This window comes from Musca vetustissima, unplaced genomic scaffold (genome assembly GCF_032173495.1).
Source record: "Musca vetustissima isolate MV318-11 ecotype Yass unplaced genomic scaffold, APGP_CSIRO_Mvet_v1 utg80434, whole genome shotgun sequence".
NCBI classification, from domain to species: Eukaryota; Metazoa; Arthropoda; class Insecta; order Diptera; family Muscidae; genus Musca; species Musca vetustissima.
The window spans coordinates 50,814-76,890 of NW_026872593.1; the positions used below are offsets into that span (position 1 = coordinate 50,814).

At 35.4% G+C, this 26,077-nt stretch overlaps 2 protein-coding genes across 3 annotated transcripts in view; one reads left to right on the forward strand and one right to left on the reverse strand.

Annotated features, from left to right (window-relative positions):
* Positions 1–613: 613 nt before the first annotated feature.
* Positions 614–1,818, reverse strand: LOC133331112 (adenine phosphoribosyltransferase). The gene is made up of 3 exons (XM_061539544.1): positions 1,731–1,818; positions 1,431–1,668; positions 614–979 (listed from the first exon to the last, which is right to left on the reverse strand). The coding sequence occupies exons 1-3, from the start codon at positions 1,811–1,813 to the stop codon at positions 764–766; spliced, it is 537 nt and encodes a 178-aa protein (XP_061395528.1). The 5' UTR covers positions 1,814–1,818; the 3' UTR covers positions 614–763.
* Positions 1,819–8,877: 7,059 nt separating this feature from the next.
* The window catches only part of LOC133331220 (LHFPL tetraspan subfamily member 3 protein), a 34,614-nt gene continuing 17,414 nt past the window's right edge, over positions 8,878–26,077 (forward strand). Inside the window, exon 1 of one of the 2 annotated variants that reach the window (XM_061539723.1) lies at positions 8,878–8,921. The gene's annotated coding sequence lies outside the window, so the exon portion shown is untranslated. Of the gene's footprint in view, positions 8,922–12,931; positions 12,941–26,077 lie in introns of those variants that run through there. The other variant, XM_061539655.1, reaches the window with a different exon arrangement.

Genomic DNA, 26,077 nt, shown 5'->3' on the forward strand with positions numbered 1-26,077 from the left:
ATGGAAGCCCTTTATTACTTCGGCCCAGACCGAATTTTAAGGACTTTCTGTCTATAGACGAATTGGAAAATGTGATATACACTCCAACCACGATGTTTGCTTAAAATCTAGCACTCATTTTTGTATATATATATATATATATATACAAAAACATTAATGATAAATATATCATCTCTTCAAATCAACTCTCTCAGATATATTGCATTTGTGCCCAAGATTAGTTTTATGGTTTTTAAATAACTTAAAAAATATTTACTTGCAATCTTGTTCTATCACATCAATCGTTTCATCACATTTTCACAGACTGAGACAGGTCTAGGGAATACGATGACTGTGTTGTTTTTGTATAAAATTTGGATATATAAACTATGCGTTAGCAGGGATCCGAGTCTATCATGATGCAAACGTAATTTTTAGTGTCCTTTTGTCTTTATCTTTCAAAATTTTAATACGAGTCTATAACACAAAACGACACGAGTTTTACTGATCCTTCCATCGTATTAAAATAATTCGATTACCACAACAACATAATTTCAATAATATTTTAAAATTCCGTTGTAAATGATACCAATCTACGTTTTTTTTTATCAAAAATATACATTTCACTTCTTTTTATTTTAAAACAAGTAAACTTTTCAAAAACTTATTTCTGATAAAAATCGTGTTTGTAATAATTATAATAGTAAATGCTTGATTTCAGGTAACTTCTATTGCTTCGTAGTGCCATATGTATGTCGTCTTTGATCGTTGATTTGTGTTGATTTTAATATTTTAATAACGAATGAACATCGACATCCAATTTCTTACGACCCTCAAGGAATGCTAATTCCATAACAACCAAACATTGTACAACTTCACCGCCAGCTTTGCGTACCAATTCCACAGCAGCACTTAGAGAACCACCGGTGGCCAACAGATCATCAATAATGAGAACTTTTTGTCCAGGTTTAATGGCAGTTTTTTGCATTTCAAAAATGTCCTGAAAAAAGATAGAGGCAATTTTATAAAAAAAATATCAATGTGAATTATAATAAGCAAGGTGTATACATATTTAAGTTTCGGGTGCAACAAGAAGCCAGCCCATTTATAAGTACAGTAGAAATTAATTTATTTTGTACGGAATTGACCATTTGTTCCTTACAACTAATTGAATAGAGTTCTTCTTTAAATACATTTATAATCAAACGTTAACGAAGTTACACAGACCACCAAACTTTAAAAATGTTTCCTCCACAAATATCTCTGGTTTATTATTCAACCTCGCAGGAAAAACATATGCCAACAGCAGTCTTATAATTTAAATCATGTTCAGTTTTATAATTGAAATCAAATGAAAAAGAGATTCCAATCGAAGCTGATACAAACTGCTATCATTATCAATATACTCGTCTTAGATTTCTAGATCTCATCGCATCTCCAAAAACACTCACCGAACCATATTCCAAAGTATATTCCACAGATACACATTCACCCGGCAACTTGCCCTTCTTACGTATGGGTGCACAACCGACTCCCAGTTCAGCGGCTAGCATCAAATTGAAAAGAAAACCACGAGATTCCAAGCCAACGATAATATCAATATTGGGATTGGTCTTACGCACGTGTTCCAGCAGCACTTCTTTTAAATACTGACAAGCTGTGGCATCAGTTAGAGCGCCAAAAATGTCCCTAAGAAAATAAAAAAGTTACGGAAAAACAACAATAACCAAGGGAACATCTTCACAACTTACCGGAAAAGTATGCCCTTTTTTGGGAAATCTGGATAGACACCAATATGTTGATTAATATATTCCAATTTTTGTTCACTGTTCATTGTGCTTATCTGTTGGATGTGCGTGTTTATTGGAAAGGAAAGATGCTGCCGCTCTTTGGGGTTGTTGTCTTCTTAATGATCACTGAGGCCACCAATTCTCACTGATAACACTTCTCAATGTCCAGTCGAAACGATTTGCAGGCGGTATCAGTAAAAAAGTCTCATCTGTTATCATAAAAAGACAACAAAAACAATTAAACATTTTACAGCAAATGGCAACGCTGTAAAACAGCTGTTCTGCTTTACACAGCTGATAAACATATGTTCATGGGAATCAAATGAAATAGCTCGTATTGACAGTTATGTACAGGGATGGCAGTTTTCAATTGTAAACATGAATGTATTGAAAGTACTGTACATATATAATAATGGAATAGAAAAAATTACATTGTTCAGCATAACTACCTGAAAATATGGAAAGTACTGTTTAGACAATTTATGAGAATAATATCAAATACCAACAACACTTTTAGACAATTCTTGCGTTTTTAGAAAACCTCTGTCAATTCGCTTAGATTCTCATACTATTGTTATAAATTATTATGAAATGTTTATCTTTTGTAATTAAATATTATATTTTCAAAAACGGGTTTCAAAGGTCGTTTACATTTAACAGGATTTGGTTAACCCAGTGGGTTTAAATTTTCAATTCCTTTGAATATATGCCAAATAAATCCTCATAAAGTAGGTTAACCCGGTAAAAAGTTATAATGTAAATATTTCAGATGGTATATTCGATATGAAAAATGCCCTTGTCAAATTTCTCAACCTATCTAATTATCTGTAATTGTAATAATAATAGGTATTTAATATTTTTCAGTGAATAAAAACACTTCAGACAATTTACCATGTCTCAGCCTACATATAGGGGTCCTGTTGTTCAGGTTTATGGGTGTACATACGTACGTTTTTCAGTCGTATTGGCTCTAATTTATTATTTTGGGTTCTTATTGAGTCTCAAATCATCTTACGAAAAATTATCAATATATATCCTCGTTTTGGTATGAACTCCATATATGGCATTCCATTATATGTTGACGTTGTTATAACCTTAATTGTGCCCAAATCTACGGGCTTTTCTAAAAAGCCTCTAACTTTCCGAATTTGCAGGAGGACTTTGGAGTATGTCTTTGTTATATATATAAACATTTATTCCCATTCGCTTTTGGCGATCTGTTGATGTTCGACGGAATGATGCCTTGGATTCCTTCTCGATAGCGCGGAAGTTGTCTCGGAGGTGGATCGGACATGTCTAGTCAATAACGCAGTATGTTGCTTGACTAATAGCATATTGGCCTCCTCATGAAGGTGATCGACGCTTGCTTCTAGCTTTCACCTTCTGTTGATGTATTCGGAGGATTTTTGAATTATGGACGGTGGGGATACGTTAACCTTCGATGGAAATTTGACAGTACAGTGGATAATTTAAGATTGAGAAGAAGCGGAAGAATTTGGCGATGGTGGCTACATGGCTGGACATTTGGAAATACATATTGAACAAATTCTCTCCTTCCACTCCTTGCGGTACTCTCTTGTTGATCTTGCGATATTTGAATTAAATTGATTGATTCCGTTGTCAATTTTGCTTGATGCATTATCATCTCGCTTGTTCATTATTTTGTTGGGGTCTCAGATAAGATGCGATTCTGAAATCCCGTTTAGAAACATGGGTCGAGATGTATTTATATTTTCGGCGCGAATCAATAGATAACGAAATGGAAATCCAACAACACGATGTTGTTGACGACACATACATATTTTTTTACATCCGATAATGTGGGTCAAATTTTCATAAAGGAATTCAAAATTATATCACCCAGTATATTGCTACTGCCATGTGATGTAGTCATTATGTAAATTAATTTATATAAAAATTCAAAAATCAAAAACTTTCTAATAAACAAACATACACAGACACACACAAACGCAATATAACAAATTCAAATTTTATTTTCAACAGCGATTCCATAATACTCAAAAGAATTCGTTCTCACACACGTACAGCGGCGAAACAAATTCGATATGACATGGAATTGTGGTTTAAATCGGTTTACGACTGATTCAATTGAAATCAAAAATAATAAAAAAAATTACTTAACAATTTAATAACCTGAGATTGAATAATTCAATTCGTAGAAGTTAAATGGCAACAAAAAAAAAAAAAAAAAAAAAAAACATAACTAACGGCTAACATAGAACAGCAAAAGGTTATGGTGCTACTCCAATTTGGTCATTTCGTTATGTTTTGTGTTTTTGTTGTTCTTTGTGGTTATGGTTTTTTGTTTTGTGTGCCATAAATCGGTTAATTTGTCTTCAAGAACACGACACCACCACATAATAATGATCATGAATTGAAATTGACTGACAGGCTGACTGACTAGTTGATTTTAGCCAAATGCTCTTAGCCATCATGGTGATGTGAGTTGAGATCATAGACAAGAACAGACAAACATTGAAAAGACATTAGCAGAGACAGGTGCTAAACGGCCAAGAAGAATATATAACCGCTCATGACAAAAAAATATCTAGGGAACAATAAACACGATGTGATGCTAGCGGAGTAGCTCATCGGTTTCAATTGGAGAGTCTGGTCTACGGTACGTTGTGAGAGAGGGCATGTGAGAATAAAATGTTTAACTCTCACTAACGAGGTACGGTGTGTAATTTAACGAAAATTGTATGAATTGGGGAAGCTAAACAAAAATAAAAATAACAAGTAAAAAAGCGTTAAGTTCGGCCGGGCCGAACTTTTGATACCCTCCACCATAGAAATACTGACAAATTTTTGAAATGAAAACATAGGGAATATACATATAACTACAATTCTTCCAATCGATTGTTTTAAAAGAAATAGAAAATTCAGCAATTTCAATTCCTAAAATCTCTAAACCCTAAAATGTTGACATATATTATTAACGCATGGTACATGTGTGTAAAATGCTGAAAATACTCCAATTTAGAGGGGAATATTATATATGAGGCATACTAAAGCGGGACCAATATTGACAACATTGTGTAGGAATTAGCAACTAATTGATGTTTTCATTATATAAGGGGTTAGGCCTAATTAAGGGCCGATGTAGCTCAAGTTCCAAGCTAATATTTTAGTTCTGAATCCCAATACCGTCCATCACGCTAAATATTAAATAGGTAGAATGTTTTATATAGGACCTGGTCCTAAATTCGGGTCGATACAGTTCATTCTCAAACCTCACGTTTTAGTTTTTATGTCGATATCCTCCGAGAGAAAAATTATTACAACATATGGCTAAATCGACTAAATCGTTTAAAAATTCCATAATATGAGGGGAATGAACTGAAAATTTCGTTTACCGAATATCCCCCTACTATTGTGGAATACAGCTATATGGGATAACCCCAACACCCGGAAAAAATCAGCTATTTTCAAAATAAAAAAGGGGGTTATAAGGGGACTACCCCTAAAAGTGGGTGAATATTAATAATTTTTGGTTGTGAGATTTGTTACCATATACGACTACAAAATACCAAATTACAGCGAATTCGGTTGAAAACTGTGCTCAAGAACCGCAAAATACCGAAAATTGGAGGGTAACCTTATATGGGGACTACCCGAAAAAATGGACCTATATTTATAATTTTTAGTGGAGAGATTTGCTTCGCAATAAGAACTCAATGTTCCAAATTTCAGTGAATTCGGTTGAAAAACGGACTCAAGAACCCCAAAATACCGAAAATTTGGGTACCCTTATATGAGGGCTACCTGGAAAAATTGACCTATATTTATAATTTTTTGTGGAGAGATTTGCTACCCAATAGGAACTCAAATTACTAAATTACAGTCAATTCGGTAAAAAAATCCGGTCAAAACCCCTCAAAAACTGGAAATTGGGAGGTATCCTTCAATGGGGGCTACCAGAAAAAGTGGACCTATATTTATAATTTTTAGTGGAGACATTTAGTACCCGATAAGAACCCGATGTACAAAATTTCAGCGAATTCGCGCTCAAGAACCCTAAAATACCGAAAATTGGGGGTACCCTTATATGGGGGCTAAACGAAAAAATTGACCTATATTTATAATTTTTAGTATAGAGATTTGCTACCCAATAAGAACTCAAAGTACCGAATTTCAATGAATTCGGTCGAAATATGTGATCAAACCCCCCAAAATACCGCAAAATTGGGGGTACCCTTATATGGGGGCTATCCCAAAATATGGACCTAAATTTATAATTTTTTGTGGAGACATTTAGTACCCAATACGAACCCAATGTAGCAAATTTCAGCGAATTCGGTTGAAAAACGCGCTCAAGAACCCCAAAATACCGAAAATTTTGGGGTACCCTTATATGGGAGCTATGCCTAAACGTGGACCGATATATCCCATCTTCGAACTTGACCTGCCTGCAGACAAAAGACGACTATGTGCAAAATTTTGACGATCTATCTCTATTCGTTTAGACGCTAGAGTGATTACAACAGACGGACAGACAGACGGGCATGCTTAGATCGTCTTAGAATTTTACGCTGATCAATTATATATATTTTATAGGGTCGGAAATGATTATTTCGATGAGTTACAAACGGAAAACCAAAATTAATATACCCTAAATACTATGGTGGAGGGTATAAAAAGCACCCTTATAAATGGTTATACGCGTGGATTTTTTCAGGGTTAAAGCCCTTCATTAAAAAAATTCTAGGTAGGAATATTTTGTGAAGTGTGATTTTTAATATATATTTTCAAGGATATAAACGTGGATTTTTAATGAATATTTTCCGGGCTACAAGCGTTTGTTTTTAAGGGATATTTTTAGGGTTATAAGCGTGGATTTTTAAAAGAATATTTCAGGGCTATAGCATAGATTTTTAAAGAATATTTTCAGGGCTATCAGCGTGGATTTTTTAAAGAATATTTTCATGGCTAAAGCGTGGATTTTTTAAAGAATGTTTTCATGGATATAAGCGTGGATTTTTTAAAGAATATTTTCATGGATATAAGTGTGGATTTTTTAAAGAATATTTTCACGACTATAAGCGTGGATTTTTTAAAGAATATTTTCATGACTATAAGCGTGGATTTTTTAAAGAATATTTTCACGACTATAAGCGTGAATTCTTAAATAATATTTTCACGACTATAAGCGTGAATTTTTTAAGGCATATTTTCACGACTATAAGCGTAGATTTTTTAAAGAATATTTTCACGACTATAAGCGTGAATTTTTTAAAGCCTATTTTCACGACTGTAAGCGTGGATTTTTTAAAGAATATTTTCACGAGTATAAGCGTGAATTTTTTTAATGCCTATTTTCACGACTATAAGCCTGGATTTTTTAAAGAATATTTTCACGACTATAAGCGTGGATTTTTTAAAGAATATTTTCACGTCTATAAGCGAGGATTTTTTAAAGAATATTTTCACGACTATAAGCGTGGATTTTTTAAAGAATATTTTCACGATTATAAGTGTGGATTTTTTAAAGAATATTTTCAGGCCAAATAGCGTGGATTTTTTAAAGAATATTTTCACGACTATAAACGTTGATTTTTAAAGAATATTTTCATGACTATAAGCGTGGATTTTTAAAGAATATTTTCACGACTATAAGCGTGGATTTTTTAAAGAATATTTTCACGACTATAAGCGTGGATTTTTTAAAGAATATTTTCACGATTATAAGCGTGGATTTTTTAAAGAATATTTTCACGATTATAAGTGTGGATTATAAGTGTGGATTTTTTAAAGAATATTTTCACGACTATAAACGTTGATTTTTAAAGAATATTTTCATGGCTATAAGCGTGGATTTTTAAAGAATATTTTCACGACTATAAGCGTGGATTTTTAAAGAATATTTTCACGACTATAAGCGTGGATTTTTAAAGAATATTTTCACGACTATAAGCGTGTATTTTTTAAAGAATATTTTCACGACTATAAGCGTGTATTTTTTAAAAAATATTTCTAGTTCCATAAGCGTTGATTATTTCCGAATATTTCTAGTCCTATAAGCGTTGATTATTTCCGAATATTTTCACGATTATAAGCGTGAATTTTTTAAAGAATATTTCTAGTCCTATAAGCGCGGATTTTTTAAAGCATATTTTCAGGTCTATGAAATTGGATTTTTTAAAGGATAGTTTCAGACCTATAAACTTGTAGTTTTTAAAGGATATTTTGGGGCCTATAAGCGTGAATTTTTTAAAGAATATTTCTAGTCCTATAAGCGTTGATTATTTACGAATATTTTCACGACTATAAGCGTGAATTATTTAAAAAATATTTCTAGTCCTATAAGAGCGGATTTTTTAAAGCATATTTTCAGGTCTATGAAAATGGATTTTTTAAAGGATAGTTTCAGACCGATACACTTGTAGTTTTTAAAGTATATTTTCAGATCTATAAACTTGGAGTTTTTAAATTATATTTTCAGATCTATAAACTTGGAGAATTTAAATGACATTTCCAAGCCTATTAGCGTTGATTTTTAAAGGATATTTTCAGGCCTATTTTCAATGTAAATTAATGAATATTTTCAGGCCTAAAAGAGAGTATTGTTAATGGATATGGATTTGTAATAGATATTTTCAGGGCTATAAGGTGGGTTGTTAATGAATATTTTCAGGGCTATAATCGTGTATTTTTAAGGTATATTTAGGCTTTTCACCGCGAAGTTTTTTTATTAATATTTTCAGTCCTATTACATTGGATTTGTTAATGAACATTTTCATGGCTATGTAATAAGCGAGGATTTTAGTGAATATTTCGATGTTATAAGCTCGGATTATTCATGATGGCTTTTCAAACATTTTCAAAAATAGAGACGTGGATTTGAAACGTGGATATAAAGTTTTTCAAACATTTTCGAAACTTTCATGGTACAGCCCCATATAAAAGAACTGGTCGATATTTAACAATAATTTTATATTCTATAAAATTAAAATTAACGGAACTTATTACTCTGCCCTCGTACACAAGATACATTTTCACCTGAAATCCTCTCATCTTCTCTATTGCGCTCTTCTAACTGAAACAAGCTCACCAGGTGTGAGTTGTTGAAGTTGTACTTCAGTTTAAGACGTGACGGTTTTAGTAACAGACGTGTTCTTCGCATGCGTTAAGGTAAACGAGTGGTGTAATAAAACAACAAAAAAGAAAAAAGCGGATATTAAAAAGAATTGTATTCATGAGACGAGAAAAAAGTGCTAATAAAATTCATGAAAAAACCTGATTATTGAATAAAAATTTTTGGAAGATACGAATTGTTATTATATAAATAGAATATTGAGTGATTGTTGTGAGAAATACACAAAACTGGGTTTGGCCTGGAAGCTACGAAGAAAAAAATTAAAAATCGAATATTATTGATTTATCTCAAAAAAGAAGTGTATGATAATATTGAAACCCGAAACCAGTAAAGAATATCTAAAGGTCACTTGTATTAACGGTTAACAAAAAGCGTGAGAAAGAAACCAGAAAAAAAGCGGTACAAAATATTTCCTCGTCATTTTGAAATCTGTTGATGTACAAAATTTTTTTAAAACTACGTTTTCTGTATGTGTTAAAATAGAAATTTATCTGTGATGCTGAATTTGAGTTTTTTTTTTGCTTTTTAAGAAATAGTCGAAAATAAAAAAAACGCCAATCAAGAAGCCAAAACCAGTCTTGAGTCAACCACACACAAAAAATAAAATAACAAGAAGAAAACGTTAACGGCCATACAAGAAGATCAGATCAGAGCAGGGCTGCTCCCCTCTCAGTGTGTAACATCATCAACAATTTTAGCCAGAAAGCAAAAGAAAAACAAAACAGCCACCAACATAAAGTGAGCATTGGGAGAGTAAGCGGTTCCAATGCGAATCGGCTAAAAAATTCGAAAACAAAGTGAAAAAAAAACAAACCCATCAACCTTCGCAGAATCTTACATCTTAACCAGTCTTGGTTTACACGTTTGTAGTAAAACCACTCTCAAAAAAGAGAGAGGGCCACAACAATGAAACAGAACCGAACATTACTGTCTGCCACCAATGTTGAGCCAGTCGGCCAGTCACTACTACTAGGCAAATACCAGAGTAGACCAGAAATGCAAGGAGAGTCAAGCCAAGTCTAGTTGGGCTATTGGTTGCACTTTTGCGTAAAGTTGTTTGTGAATGTTTGTGGCCAACCTGAGAATCGTGATCTAGTAAAAAAAATAAAAAAACAACAACAACAAGAAACATAAATATGAGACAAAGTCTCTGTATTATCGATATATTACAATGTCTAGAAAATGGGTTTTTTCATTGATTTCACTGACTAGCCAGGCGGCCGGGTATTGAATGTCAACACTAAATATTCCCCTCCCCAGCATTATCATTCCGACATACATATGTAGAAAACATCAATTTCACCCTCAACTTGTTGGATGCTCTACACGACTATTGCAAATGTTTTGATTCGATATCCGAAATGCCGACAATTGTCAATTTAGATGCAATGTGGGTTCGCTTCTACAGAGATTCAAGGCACATTTCGCGTTCTAATTGGAGAAGTATCATATCCAATTAATCCAAACTACATACATTAGGTTGGGGAAAATGAAATCCATTATTTTTATATGAACTAACATGCTTCGGAAAGTCCGATTTGTCCGAAATATGTACCGTTTTGTTGTATGATTTGTTGCCATTTTCATAATGCCTCTCTCATAGAAGCCCTGCTCTCTATTTGCAAAAAAAAAAACTCTAGTAGACGATTTTCGCTATCCTCCCTAGATACCAATTTTTTATCATTAAAGAAATTTAACAATGCAAGAAAAAGATGATAATCGATTGGTGCCAAGTCCGGACTGTATGGCGGATGCATTAAAACTTCCCATCCAAGCTCCCAACATTTCTGGCGAGTCACTGGCCGTTTCTGGTCACTTGTAAATGGTTTAAAACAGTTCTATGGTTGATGTTTAGCTGCTGGTCGAAGTTACGACTGCTAACAATGCCGGTCAACGTCGATCATTTCTCAATTTTATCGAAATTTTCGGCGACCGACCTAATGGACTTCTTTTTTGAAAAACTATTGTTATACCCTTCACCACACTGTGGTACAGGGTATTATGTATTTGTTTATATGTTTGTAACAGGCAAAAGGAAACGAGATAGACCCATAGTTCCTTTTGAGAATATGCATAGAATCACTTTCTGAGTCGATGTATGCATGTCCGCCCGTCTGTTGGTGTTAAATTGTAAACAAAGTACAGGTCGCATTTATAATCCGATTTGGATGAAATTTGGCACAGCTCATTTGTTTGGCCCAAGGACGAAACCTATTGAAATCGGTTCAGATTTAGATATAGCTCCCATATATATTTTCGTCCGATTTAAGGTAAATGGTGCACGATTTGCACGAAATTTGGTATAACGTTCTGAATTGAGCCTAGAATGATGTCTGTCAAGTTTTTTGAAAATCGGTCCAGATTTAGATGTAGCTCCCATATATAGTTTCGTCCGATTTCATGTAAATGGTGCAAAGTCCAAAGTCCCTATATATCATTCGACTTGCACGAAATTTGGCATAGCGTGCACCAATGTCCACATATATCTTTCGATTTACACGAAATTTGGCATAGCTTATTGAATTTAGTCCAGAATGAATTGGCATAGCGTACTGAATTGAGCCTAGAATGATGTCTGCCAAGTTTCGTAAAAATCGGTCAAGATGTAGATATAGCTCCCATACATATTTTCGTCCGATTTAATGTAAATGGTGCACCAATGTCCATATATATCTTTCGATTTACACGAAATTTGGCATAGCTTATTGAATTTAGTCCAGAATGATGTGTGCCAAGTTTCGTGAAAATCGGTTGAGATTTAGATATAGCTTCCTTATATTATAGATTGATTTTAAATAATTGACGCACCAAGGAACCAATATATGGCTGATAGGAACAAAACGTACTGAAATTAGTATAACCTAACTGAAATTAGTATAACCTAACCTAAGATCTGGGTAGATTCACATTTAGATAAATATCACATATTTTATTTCATCCAATTTCATGTTAATAGTCCTGTTTAATATACCCATAGTGGTGAAGGGTATCATATAGTCGGCCCGTCCGACTTTACTACTTTCCTTACTGGTTTTTAATTCCAAAAACTATGTTAGGTTATCTTCGGGACACATAAAATCTCTGGTCTTCGATGAATAACATTACATCTATCCGGTGAACACATTTTAATAACTGCACGGTAAACGGAAAATAAACTGATCACCTAAATTCGAAATTTTTCGGATCAATCCGCTTATTTCGTGTGTAGGACATAATATAATCGACGTCACCGACTACTTTTATTTTACAAGCTTACACAAATCACTAAAAAAAAAATTTGGACCCACGGAACAAACAGTTGTGTGCCATTCCTCAAGAGATAGAAAATAAATGAAAAAGGAAGACAAAACTAGCAATGAAAAAAATAAAAAAAATCACCACACATTAAAAACCCAACCAATATTGAAAATAAAAGAAAACAAACAAAAAATTCCAGATAAAAAGAAAGTTAAATTTTGAATTTCATCTTCGATACCATTTGTTGTTGTTTTTTTTTCTTATTAATTTTTTGTAAACAACAAGACAAATCATAATTTCAAAGTAAACGTGCGAAACAACAAACGACCTCACAGATACACGCTCGTACAATATCCACATCTCTCCAGCATTATTTGCTAAGAGACCCACACACACTCTCTCATTCAGGTTCACATATCGCCGTAGAATATACACAGGTAAATTTCTCAACATCCATTAAACAACGGCCGCCAACCATAACTTTGCACGTCCGCTGCAGAGAGTCAATAACGCAGTAACTGCATACCACAACAACAACAAGAATTTTTACAGCGAGACTTGTTTTTGTTCGGAACATTTTTTGTGGACCCTCAAATATTACACCGCACATTGAACGTAGCATTTTTTGAAAGGTTCTTCCTTCCCATCTTACCTGTTTTCCGCATCACCAATCAATTGACCATATTCACAATTCGCTTACCAGTTATTTTGTTTGTTTTTTTCTTTTTGGCTTCTTCATCCACAATTTGTAAACCATATACGCGTATATCTGTTTGTTGTTGTTGTATTGCCAAATAGCAGAAAGGAAGGAAGAAAGGTAAGCATTTTTCTTATTCTTTTTTTACTTACATTTCCAAGCGGAAGTAAAAGAACAGGCATTCTAAAAAATGTCTTAAATGGTGAATAAAAAGTAACTGTTGCCTCAGTTGGTGACCCTTGGTGTGTAAATGCTTCGAATTGTAATATGTAGTCAGACATTCGGACTTCATATGTAAATCGGACCATCTAAGCTTGTCATATTACTTTTCTTTGAGAACACAGTTTCTCTTCTTCTATGAGAGGACCTTATCGTCACCTATAATACGCGATTCCGTGTACTACGAAAAGAGTTGCTCCTCTGCTATGAAAAGAGGTATTCTTCATCTATGAGAAAAGTTTCTCCTTTTCTATGACAAACTATTATCCATTTCTGTGGGAAATCTTCACAATTTCTGTGAAAGAACAGATCCCTTTTCTATGAGAACAGTGGGTCCTTTCTAGAAGAGCTTTACCTCTTCCATGAGGAGAGCTTGGCCTCTTCTATTACAAGAGTTCGCCCTCTTTCATGAGAAGTGTTCACCCTTTTCTATGAGAAAAGATCATTCTATTCTACGAGAAAAGCTCGTCCTCTTCTCTATAAGAAGAGCTAGTTTTCTCCTTTATGAGAAGAGGTTGTTCTCTTCTATGAGAAGAGTTCGTCTTCTCCTATGAGAAGAACTCGTAATCTTCTATGAGAAAAGCTCGCACTCGTTTATGAGAAGAGTTTGTCCTCCTCTATGAGAAAAGCTCGCCCTCTATTATGAGAAGAGCTCGCCCTCTTCTATGTATAGATTAGTGGTGTGCAAAATAAAGTAAAGAGTAAATGCTCAGAGAGTAAAAGGAAACCGCCATAGGAATTGACTTAGTAAAAGAGAACGCAGAGAACGACGTTATTGATACATGTAAACAAGGGCACCAGTTACCATGCCTGCCTAGCATTAGTATAGATCTCGTCTTCTTCTATGAGAAGATCTCGCCCTTTTCTACAAATAGATCTCGTCCACTTTTACGAGAAGAGCTCTTCTCCTTCTCTGAGAAGAGCAATTACTTTATTGTGAGAAGAGTTCTTCATCTTCTATCAGAAGAGTTCCTCCTCATCTATGAGAAGACCTGATCTCCGAGTATGAGAAGAGTTCATCCTAATATATGAGTAGACCTTCTCCCCTTCTGTGGGAATACCTCCTCCCCTCCTATGTGGAATAGCTCCTCTCCTCCTACGAGAAGAGCTCTTCCCTATATCTGAGAAGACTTCCTTCTCTTCTGCGAGAAGACTTCCTCCTCTTTTGTGAAAAGAGTTTCTCCCTTTTTTGATTTCTGTGAGACGACTTTCTGGTGTTTCTTGAGAATACCTCATGGTCTTCAATTGAAAAATTGTATGCTTCTCTGTAAGGAAATCTTCTCGTTGCCCATTAAAATGCCCTCTGCTGTTCTTCTGAAAGAGAGAGACCCTCAGATCTTGTATTGGAAGAGCCTTTGCATTTCTACGAGGAGAACAACGTGTGTATGGGATGGAAATCTTACTTCATCTATGAACAAAAAAAAAAAAAAAAAAACCATCTTCACTTCTACGTTTTATTATATTCAGTCTGCTGTTCCATTTGGAAGGACCTCTACTTTTCTATGATATGAGATCCTCTGCTCTTCAAGAAAAGAAGACTTTGTTTTCATTTGTAAGAAGGATACCATCTGTTTTTCTTTGAGGATAAGACCATTTGATCATCGATGATAAGACTTCCTGCTCTTCTATGAGAAGACCTTCTGGTATTTTGCAAGAAGAGGACCCACTGCTCTTCTATGAGGAGAAGAAATTTGATCTTCTATGAAACCATATTCTGTTTATGAGAATAAGATATTCTATTTTACTATGAAAAGAAATCCCTATTCTAGGAGAAGAAGACCCTCTGATTATCCATGAAAAGAAAATCCTGTGCTCTTCTATAAGAAAACTATGCTCTGTTGTTTGATAAGAAAGACAAGACCCTCCATTCTGCCATGAGAATAACAAAATATGATGTACTTCAGCGAGAATAATCCCCCTGCTCTTTGTTCGTCTATGAGAAGAGGACCAATAAGATTTTTTATGTAGTGTTGGTTTCCTGAAGGTAGATCTTTTGAACTATAGCTGATTTTTTATGGTTTTATGTTAGGAGATTTTCTGGTCCACAAATGAAAGTAAATACCCATAACAATATCCCGTTTCCGGTGACCAAATTTTAATGGCCATACTTAGTGTTAATATATCATTTAATTTTTTGGAAAACTCATCACAAAAATAATAGCCGAGAAGTCATTCAACAAACAGAAGACTTCGTGGAATTAAAATGAGTTTTCATTTAACAAATTTAACGGAAGTTAAATGTACCTTTCTTGTCCAAAGCCGGTTGAAAAGTGACACGCTCAAAATAGTTTTCGGAGTTTCACACGACAACTTGTTGGGGTTGAAAGTTTTACTTATGCTGTTTGCTTATTTTTAGAGTTTGACTACTCCAATTGTCATTAAAGTGGGTTAAAAAAAGAGATGAGGGTGATGGTAGAAACTAAGGGGAACCCTACAAAAAATACTCAAACAAACATAATGTTTTTTCTAACATACTCATGCCTTGTCTTGTAGTTTGACCACTAGTTATGTAGGGTATTTTCAGGTGGGTACCCCACCCGACGTATATTACACACGAATTCAACGAAGTGTAAAGTTTATGTAATTAAATAAAATTAAATGTTGCCGACGACGATAAGACAGCCAACCACATTTATGTTTGCTGTTTGTTGAGGTTTTGGATGTTGGATTTTTGTGTTTTTTATATTGTTCTTCAGTTTGCTAATGTTTGGTTGTCCGTTTCAAAATTAATATGAAGTTAACAAATAATGTTATCATTAAATTGTACAAATTTGTATTTATGCTGAAAAAGGTGAGGACAATGAGAAGACATAAAACTATAATGTTGAAATTTAACAGGTCATTGACACAGTGGATTTTTGAAAAAATTTTTGAAAAATTAGAGAAATTGTTTGTATAAAGTTGAAGACCAGGAAATGGGTCTTTAATGGGTATACAGGTTACTAGGAAAGTGTTTTATAGATAGGTATCTGTTGATTTTATAGATTGGTATCTGTTGTGGGAGATATGAAGCGAAGGAAGTTTTTATGGACGGACTAGAGCACTTACAGCACTATTCGGGTTAAAAATGTCAAGCTGAAACGTAAGGAGTAAATTGGTGAACAGATCCCGAAAGGTGGGCCAAGATATAAAATCGCCAGAGATAACTTCAATGTCGATTGGTGGAACAACTAGACTATGCTTATCGACAGGTGAGTTGGTGTAGCTATTGTTGGTGGAAGAATTTTGAAATTCTGAAGCAACTATAGGAGTGGTGGACTGTACATTATTCGAAGTTGAAGGTGGAGACAAGGTGATAGGGGGCATATAATTGTGACAATTTGATGGAGATGGTGAAACTGGAGGAGACTGTGTAACTGGTGGAGCTATAGCAGGGGAACAATTACTTACAAGACTTTGAAGGTGATTGAGATGCCGATTTATGGTGGATAGACACCAAGAATACGCAATAAATGCTGTATTGTATTTTTCTTCGACGACATCAATTATATCATCCTGTGGATTCTGAGATGTCGCAAGGTATGTTTTGCACTCATCAAAGGTGCGCATAACTTTATCCCATAACTCTCGAATTTCTGTATTGTGAATTTCGAGGTTGTATGCAGTATACTGGGATTCTGGAATCTTTTCAAAGAATTCCACACTTTTGACGACAATGTCAGTGGCTCTATTGAAGCGGGTGAGAGGAGTTATCGACAAAGAGGGGAGAAAACACAGTAGATAATATAATAATAATGCCGAAAAATAAAAAAAGCTTCTGTATAAACAACAAAGTATGGGAATAGTAATTGAATGACAACAAATGTTGCTATAGCTCAAAATATATTTCAGCAAAAACTCAAAAATATGGACGAAATTTGTAAAATATTGCAAAAGTCTATATTAAAGTAGTACAAAGTGAAGACAATTTTGAAGAATTTCTTCACGATGCCAAACTCGTCAAGGAATGCCTTAATGGAGTTGGACACAAAAATAGGGTCTCATATAGACGTGTCGAGAAAATGATTTTAATATGACCGAATTTAAGTGGAAGGAATATTTTGAAGGTAGTGTCTATTATAAACGAATCGGAGATTATTGTATGAAAGTTGAAGAAGAGGGAACCAGTTGTCTGTAGAAAAGATATTTTGAAGGGTTTTATTTCAGGCAATATAAAGAGGAAGGTCTAGAATCGAAGGGAGAGTATAGTAGCTGCTTCAGAATGAATATTTTATAGAATACGTTTTGTAGACGAATTGAAGTAAAAGGAGGAAGTATTTCAACAAAATCGAACTCATGGACCGAGGAGTGCAAAATTCCCGTCTTGGCGAGTATGTAAAAACCCAGTAGGCAAATTCGGCTTAGGTCAATTTTTGACTTTTTTGCTGGTAACTCTAAAGTTCTTTAGGATTATTTCGGTAAACAGCTTCTTCTTCGCCCTTAATTCCTAGAACCATAAATTAAAACCAGTGAGCCGAGCAGTATAGTCGGACGGGGCCGACCATACGATACCCTACACAGCTACCACTGAACTCAAATTTTCTGCGGATGTTTATTCCGAGCCTGCGCAATATTTCGTGATATTTGCACCCCCTTGCCTGATTAGAGGTAAACAGCACCTCTTCCTCACACTGACATATTTTCCGAATATTACGAGTATTCAGTACAGCTATTTCCCAGATTCCCTACACCGTGGGTTGTGTTGTAATGTTCGGTTTTCATTTGTGGTCTATAGATCGACTCGAAAATAACACAAAAAATTAAGTTTTTGGTCTACTTCATTCTAAAATTATTATCTGATCATCACCGAAAATTATAGGCGTTGTCCATACCTGGAACCTCATGGAACATTTCAAAGCAATCAGCGCTATAGTTCCGCTCTCTAGAGTGATAATGGGTTACTAAAAAATATACGAATACAGAGATAACTGCAAACATTTAGGTGTAACTCCCACATCCGAGCACATACAACAATATAATTAGTCTTAATTTAAAGGTCAACCACTCCTCTTGGATATAATATCAACTTCTCAGCTCTATGTCATTCAGTAGTAAATATATACGCTATAGAATAAAAATTTTGTCATTTTTCACACAAAAGTTAGGATCCATTTGACCCGCTAAATATTGATCGATCTTCATTAAAACAGTCATGCTTACTCTTTGGCCCAATCCCCTTCTCCATGTAGAACTTTAGTTTTTGGTCCATTTCATCCCCTAAGTATTAACCGATATTTACCAAAAACAATAGGGATCTTCATTGGGCAGAATCCATCCTACATGCGAAATTTCGTGAAGATTGGTCCATTACTGTGGCCTGTTTCCTGTTTACAAATTATAATGGACAGACGGACGGACACACATGTCTATATGGACTCAGATAGTCGAGATATGACCGGTATACTTAAAGGTGGGTCTAGGACCAATAGTTCGCGGCGTTACAAACTCTTGGGGCTGCACAAAGCTATAATACCCTGACAACATAGTTGTGTAGGGTATAAAAACACCACGACGAATTTTTATACCTCCAAATATTCTACAGAAATGTTACTCATAAGATTATAGACGAGATTCCATATTCACATGTTTTTGTTTTAAACTTTTACCCGATCCTACCTCAGTAAACAGATAAAGGACTCTAAAACATTTTTTTGTATAAACCCTCCTTTTGTACCGGTTAAACGAATTCGAAAGTAAACCTATTATAATGAGTTCAAGAGGAGGGGACGAACTGATTTGTAGGGATCTTTATTAAATGAGAGCTGGATCGAAGGTATGGAAATAATTACCGATTTATCACGTAGGTTGTCTATATAACGAGATGATTTTTTATAGAGTTTACCTTTAGAAAATATTTTTTTATAAAGAGGGGATATTTCTTAAACAAACTATTTCTATTATAGACACGCTATACTATATACCATATATACGAGCCGTATCGAATGCCCTCTATTTCGGACGAGTAAAATGAAAGGGAGTCCATTATAAAGCTTCATGTAGCCTATTATGAATTTATAAAGGTTAGCAAATGTTTGGAAGACTTTAAAGACTAAATTACGGCTAGAGATTCGAATTTAAGCGGGAATCTGTTGTAGAGGAACAGTTTTCTATGAATGAAAAATATGACAAGAAAGATTTGAAACCTCATGAAAACCTAAAAATTAAATTAAAGCTAATTCGGTTACAAACTTGCCCAAACCCCCAAAAATGCCGAAATTTATAAGGGAGCTATCCAGAATCATTTGCCATCATTGATAATTTTTGGTAGGGGAATTTTCTACCAATTGAGAATCTAGAATATTAAATTGCTTCCAAATTGGTTGCAACACTTGCTCAAGTTTCTCAAAATACGGAACTTTTGGATGTAGCGTAATATAGGGGAGTTTCCCCAAAAGGTGGACAAATGTTGATAATTTTTAGTGGGAAGATTTACTTTCACACCATAACTCAAAATACCACGTTACAGCCAATTAGTTTGAAAATTTTGACCAGAAACCACCCCCAAATATGGTCCAATATTGAAATTCGTAGGTAGATCTGATACTCAACGTGGCCAAATGAGAACCAAACTAGGGATAAGTGAATCGACTTTCAACTAATCGATTTTTTGTATTGAAAAGTCGAAGTCGACTCTTAATCTTTGAGGAAATCTTAAAGTGGACTTTTCAAAATCGACTTTAGATTTTTTTCATATATACTTTATTTATTATCACAAGTCCCAAATTACAGAACATTCCAGAATATTACTTATGATAACAATTCATATAAAAAATCAAATATTTAGTTGATTTTGCATTAGTCAGTCGAAAATAGATTTTTAACAGGTTCGACAAAATCGGAAGATCGAAATGTCGACTTTTTGATCAGAGGCAAAAATCGAAAAGTCTAAAAGTTGACTTTTGCGCTTGACTAAGAATCCTTAAACCAAACATATCAAATTAGAGTCAATTCGGTTGAATGGCGTGCCAAAAATCCCCATAATACTGAATATATGGTGGCTATACCAAAACGTTGATCGATACCAACTATCTTAAGAGCAAATTAATTTAAATTTAAGAGTAAATTAAGTTAATTAAATTTATATTAGACGATTGGATTTTTTATATTATTTATACATATATTCCATGGGAAATTGGTATTAAATTTTAGTTTAAAAATCAGCCATATGGCCTTCTATTGAAGTTTCCAATACCTGAAAACACAAAAACATATATTCATATTATTGCTTCACATATTAACACAATAACATATACCGATTGTTTTTCAATCGAATTATTTAGAGTATATCGGCTATCGGTTTCATTCATTCAGTCAGTCATTCGTACATTATGGTGTAATTGAATATCAATTTCATTGACTGAAATTTCAGATACGTCTGTTCATAATTAGTTGTTTATATACAACAGAGACAAAAACTTTCACACCGGCAAACAACATTATGTATGTATGTACATAAGTATGTATGCCACTGTGCATTTTGTACGAAATGTGCTTCAACTGCAATCAACTTGATCTGACCATTCGAAGTTATACAACTTTGTTTTTAGGCCGTTTTATCAACGGCAACAACAACAACAACGGTAACTGCCATAACAGCAATACGTCTGTCATAAAATTCAAACATAAATAAACTGCAGAGATTCGAAGTAAGATGTGTGTGCGGGGATCATCCATCGTTGCAGTCTGTTGTTGTTTGTGAGTGACGATTGCAATTAAGTGTAAATTGATGGAATGTCTGAAACGAGTATTTTTGTTTTTGGTATTCAGACCAAATCTTAGAGACCAAACCACCAAAATCCGAGGATGCATTATAAGTTAAATGAATGGTTGGCTGGAATGGTCGGACAGCTAAATGAGTGGTTGTTACAATGGACAATAAAACAGGGGAGCAAAATCAAAAGTCATAGTCGTCTACAAAGTTATCGCCCATTTAGTCTGTTGACGTTTTTGGGGAGAAATTAAAAGTAAAATGTTCACATTTCAGATGAGTGATGATCAATCCCCACTGCATGAGGGGAAGGTGGTATACATTTTGAAAACTATTTACTTCAAGTGTGTGTTAACTCTATTTGCTTTCAATAGTATGTGCGAGATTTGGCTTTCAGCAGAGTCATGCCAATAATTCTTTGAAGTCTATAGTCACAGTGGGTAGATTTATTACTGACCAACCAACCAGCCATCATCATCAGTCTCTTGGTTTAGTTTACTTTCTATTTACAGACCAAATAATTGTGTGTATTTATTTCTGTATGTAATATATGTGTATTTGGAAATACTTAGGATCGAGCACACATTGTTGATGAGTATCATAATATAGGGATTCCAATTTTGATTTATACTCACACGGGGAAATTTCTATTCCTAATATTAAAAATTTGAGCTGAAGGTGAAGACTTATCGGATGGGCGATACAAACATCCTCTTCACATTGCCCATAATATTTTAATAATAAACTCCACCCTCTCCAGCTCGAACACAGTCTAAAGAGACTCCCTTCAGCTCGTCTATAGAACCTTCAGCTCGTCTATAGAGACTCCCTGCTTCAGCTCGTCTATAGAGACTCCCTGCTTCAGCTCGTCTATAGAGACTCCCTGCTTCAGCTCGTCTATAGAGACTCCCTGCTCCAGTTCGTCTATAGAGACTCCCTGCTCCAGCTCGTCTATAGAGACTCCCTGCTCCAGCTCGTCTATAGAGACTCCCTGCTCCAGCTCGTCTATAGAGACTCCCTGCTCCAGCTCGTCTATAGAGACTCCCTGACCAGCTCGTCTATAGAGACTCCCTGCCCCAGCTCGTCTATAGAGACTCCCTGCTCCAGCTCGTCTATAGAGACTCCCTGACCAGCTCGTCTATAAAGACTCCCTGCTCCAGCTCGTCTATAGAGACTCCCTGCTCCAGCTCGTCTATAAAGACTCCCTGCTCCAGCTCGTCTATAGAGACTCCCTGCTTCAGCTCGTCTATAGAGACTCCCTGCTTCAGCTCGTCTATAGAGACTCCCTGCTTCAGCTCGTCTATAGAGACTCCCTGCTTCAGCTCGTCTATAGAGACTCCCTGCTCCAGCTCGTCTATAGAGACTCCCTGCTCCAGCTCGTCTATAGAGACTCCCTGCTCCAGCTTGTCTATAGAGACTCCCTGCTCCAGCTCGTCTATAGAGACTCCCTGCCCCAGCTCGTCTATAGAGACTCCCTGCTCCAGCTCGTCTATAGAGACTCCCTGACCAGCTCGTCTATAAAGACTCCCTGCTCCAGCTCGTCTGTAGAGACTCCCTGCTCCAGCTCGTCTATAAAGACTCCCTGCTCCAGCTCGTCTATAGAGACTCCCTGCTTCAGCTCGTCTATAGAGACTCCCTGCTTCAGCTCGTCTATAGAGAATCCCTGCTTCAGCTCGTCTATAGAGACTCCCTGCTTCAGCTCGTCTATAGAGACTCCCTGCTTCAGCTCGTCTATGGAGAGTCCCTGCTTCAGCTCGTCTATAGAGACTCCCTGTTTCAGCTCGTCTATAGAGACTCCCTGCTTCAGCTCGTCTATAGAGAGTCCCTGCTTCAGCTCGTCTATAGAAACTCTCTGCTTCAGCTCGTCTATAGAGACTCCCTGCTTCAGCTCGCCTATAGAGACTCCGTGCTTCAGCTCGTTTATAGAGACTCCTCGTTTATAGAGACTATAGAGACTCCCTGCTTCAGCTCGTCTATAGAGACTCCCTGCTTCAGCTCGTCTATAGAGACTCCCTGCTTCAGCTCGTCTATAGAGACTCCCTGCTTCAGCTCGTCTATAGAGACTCCCTGCTTCAGCTCGTCTATAGAGACTCCCTGCTTCAGCTCGACTATAGAGACTCCCTGCTTCAGCTCGTCTATAGAGACTCAATAAGGCTCTCCTATAAAGAAATCCTCTAGTTCGTCTATAGAGACTTCCTTCAGCTCGTCTATATAGACTTCATTCAGCTATTCTATAGAGGCTCCATTCAGCTCGTCTATAGAGACTCCCTAAGGCTTGTCTATGGAGACCCCCTTCACTACGTTTATAGAGACTTCTTTCAGCTCACAAATAGAGACTCCCTTAGCTCGTCTATTGAGGTTTTCTTCAGCTCGACTATAGAACCTATGATGTCATATAGAAACATTCTTCTTCTATTCCCTGTAACAACTCTCTATAGAGAATTCCTTCATTTTCTAGCAATCCCATACTATTCCAACACAGAATCTCTAATCATTAACAAAATGTAACTCCGCTTCCACTTTTTTCTAAATACAAATAAAGGTTTTTTCTCATCAATAGAGAGTTGTTCGAAACAGAGATGAAAACAAAACGGCAGTTGGAATACAAAAACAACCATCATCCGATCATGGATATGAAAAAATATTACCGCCAATATAGATGAAGATCAGAACATACCTACCTACATTTGTAAAATTGTAAATGTGAATACCCTCCCCCTTTCTCCTTCATCAGTCAGCTATTGAGCAACGAATACATGAGGTGAAATTAATTTTATTTACATGAAATGTAAAGTTTGTTGCTTTTTTATAAATTACCGGCTTTTTCCATGTTTGTCTTCCCGGAGAGACAGACAACCCATAGACGTTGTATGTCGTACAGTTCAATACGTGTGTCTGCCACATAAAGATGCCTTTCCATTGTGTTGGATGTACGTACTCGATTACATGCTACACCACCGCAAATGAGTATCGTTTATGGCCATAAGCTAGCTAGCCAACCAAACAACCCGGCCAACCAAACAGCCGGCCAACCTCCAAGAAAAGTTATGATTTCAATGGAAACTCCAAGACTTACTTTGTGTTTTGATCGCTCATACAATATTTGTCTTTGGGTTGTTGTATGTCCAGTTTTCTTTTGCCATAATCGATCATTTGGTACTGGGCTGGTTAAGGAGATTGGTTGTTGTTGTTGTCTGCCAGCATCTGAATGTGGCACAATTGGAAAAAATTAAGGCAAAATGAGAAAGAGAGATAAACTAAAGTAACACACAAAAATGTCTATACAGTTCTTGTTTCAATGGCTTATGGCGACAGCCATAACTTGGGGAGATGCTCGAAGTTAAAAATTGTTGTGTCTACAACATGGCTTTAGTTGTCGTAATAGAAACACAATATTTATTTCGTTTTGTTTTTATATTCCATATTTGCAGATCATATCTTATTGGTTTTCAATAATTGATTATGGTCTGTTCGCAGATTTGTTGTTGTATGCGATTTCATTCATAGTTTTTTTCATAGAAATTTTCACAAATTTTCCGAATGACTCATTGGGAATGCTGCTGTGTATGTGAACTGGATTTGTGGAGGAAAGTCGATTTCATTCAATATTGAAATTTGCAAAAATAGTAAAACAACAATTTTGTCACATTCAGAAAATATTTAAGTATTTGGTTTGTTTTTGCCAACACATAGAATTTCGTTTTTTTTAATACTTTTTTAGATTGTCTAGAATTAATTTCATTAATAAGTCAATCCGGTTTTCTAGACCGAACAAATTGATCTCTAATTCAGATTCTTCCTCGTACGTACGGAAAGTAGTAAAGTCGGACTGGTCCTACCACTTTGGATATATTCTCCATATGTCTCCTAACAGACTCCGCCTTTTCGAAAGAACATTGACATGAAATTGAACAAACTTGAATATGTGATCTTTCTGAAACCTGTGCTAAATTTCATTTCATTCGGGCAAGTTTAGATTCGTTTGCGTACAATGGGACAAATTTATGTAAATCGATTTTATTTAATTAAATTTAATCTCAATCATATATCCGTTTGTAAGTGCACACTTTGCATAAAATCGAAGGAAAATACATATGTGCGCTATATCTAAATCTAAACCGATTTTCACGAAATTTAACACACACCATTTAAGAGGCAGTTCAGTTTAAATCTGACGAAAACATATATGGGAACTATATCGAAATCTGAACCAATCTTTACCAAACTTAGCAGTCATCATTCTAGACTTAAGGGAACCCCCTCCATTCTCGATTTTAATTTTTCAAGATTATCAATGGGCTGGTAAATGAATACAAATGCTTGTTAAGGTTTGTAACTTTGCACATATATAATTGAAGATTTAAAAGAGAAGAAAAATAATTTACAAAAAATTTTTGTTATTGTTTTGTTGTTGTTTTTTGTAATTAAAGAAAAGTCCTTATTTTTGATGGCGGGCATGATAACTCCTCACTGGAACATCGGAATCCGAAAATTCCAACGGTGTTAGAAAGAGTACATGTCTGGCTCTCGTATGAACTAGGATTATTGACTTCGCTCTAAAATTAACAAAATGGTGGACCTTTGAAAAAATATTTTTGGAAAATCGCCGATTTTTTACCAAAAACCAAGTTAAAAAATAAGGAAGATCTTCACCGATTGGCTTTATCCTAGTTCATACGAGAGCTATACACTCCCAGAGAAATTTGGAACCGATTGGATTATTAGTTTTTGAGTTATCGTGCCCGCCATTCGCAAAAAAATGTTTAGAGAAAAACGCGTTTAAAGTTTGAAAAGCCCTTCAGCCGTCACTTGATGCTGACACAATAAATCGGCTATATCTTCAAGAGTTCTTGAGATTTGCACTTGAAATTTTGTAGAGACATTCTTGAATCAGAGTAAATTCGAATTATATCAACAACAATTTTGACCCCGAGAGTGGGGGGGGTCCTCTTAATTCAGTATATTCGAAAGGTATACGAGACTTTCGTACACAATTTACATAAAATCGGACGAAAATATATATGGAATATATGAATCGATTTTCCCTAATTTCAATAGGGTTCGTCCTTCGGCCAAATTTCATCCAAATCGGATTATAAATGCGACCTGTACTTTGTTTACAATTTAACACCAACAGACGGACGGACATGCATAAATCGACTCAGAGAGTGATTCTCTGCATATTCTCAAAAGAAACCCTGTGTCTATCTCGTTTCCTTTTGCATGCTACAAACATATGCACAAAGACATAGTACCCTGTACCTCAGTGTGGTGAAGGGTATAAAAATCTTAATAAAGAATTTTTAACATAGGTCCCTGTTTCAAAATTTCCCGCATTTAAAAGCCCAAAC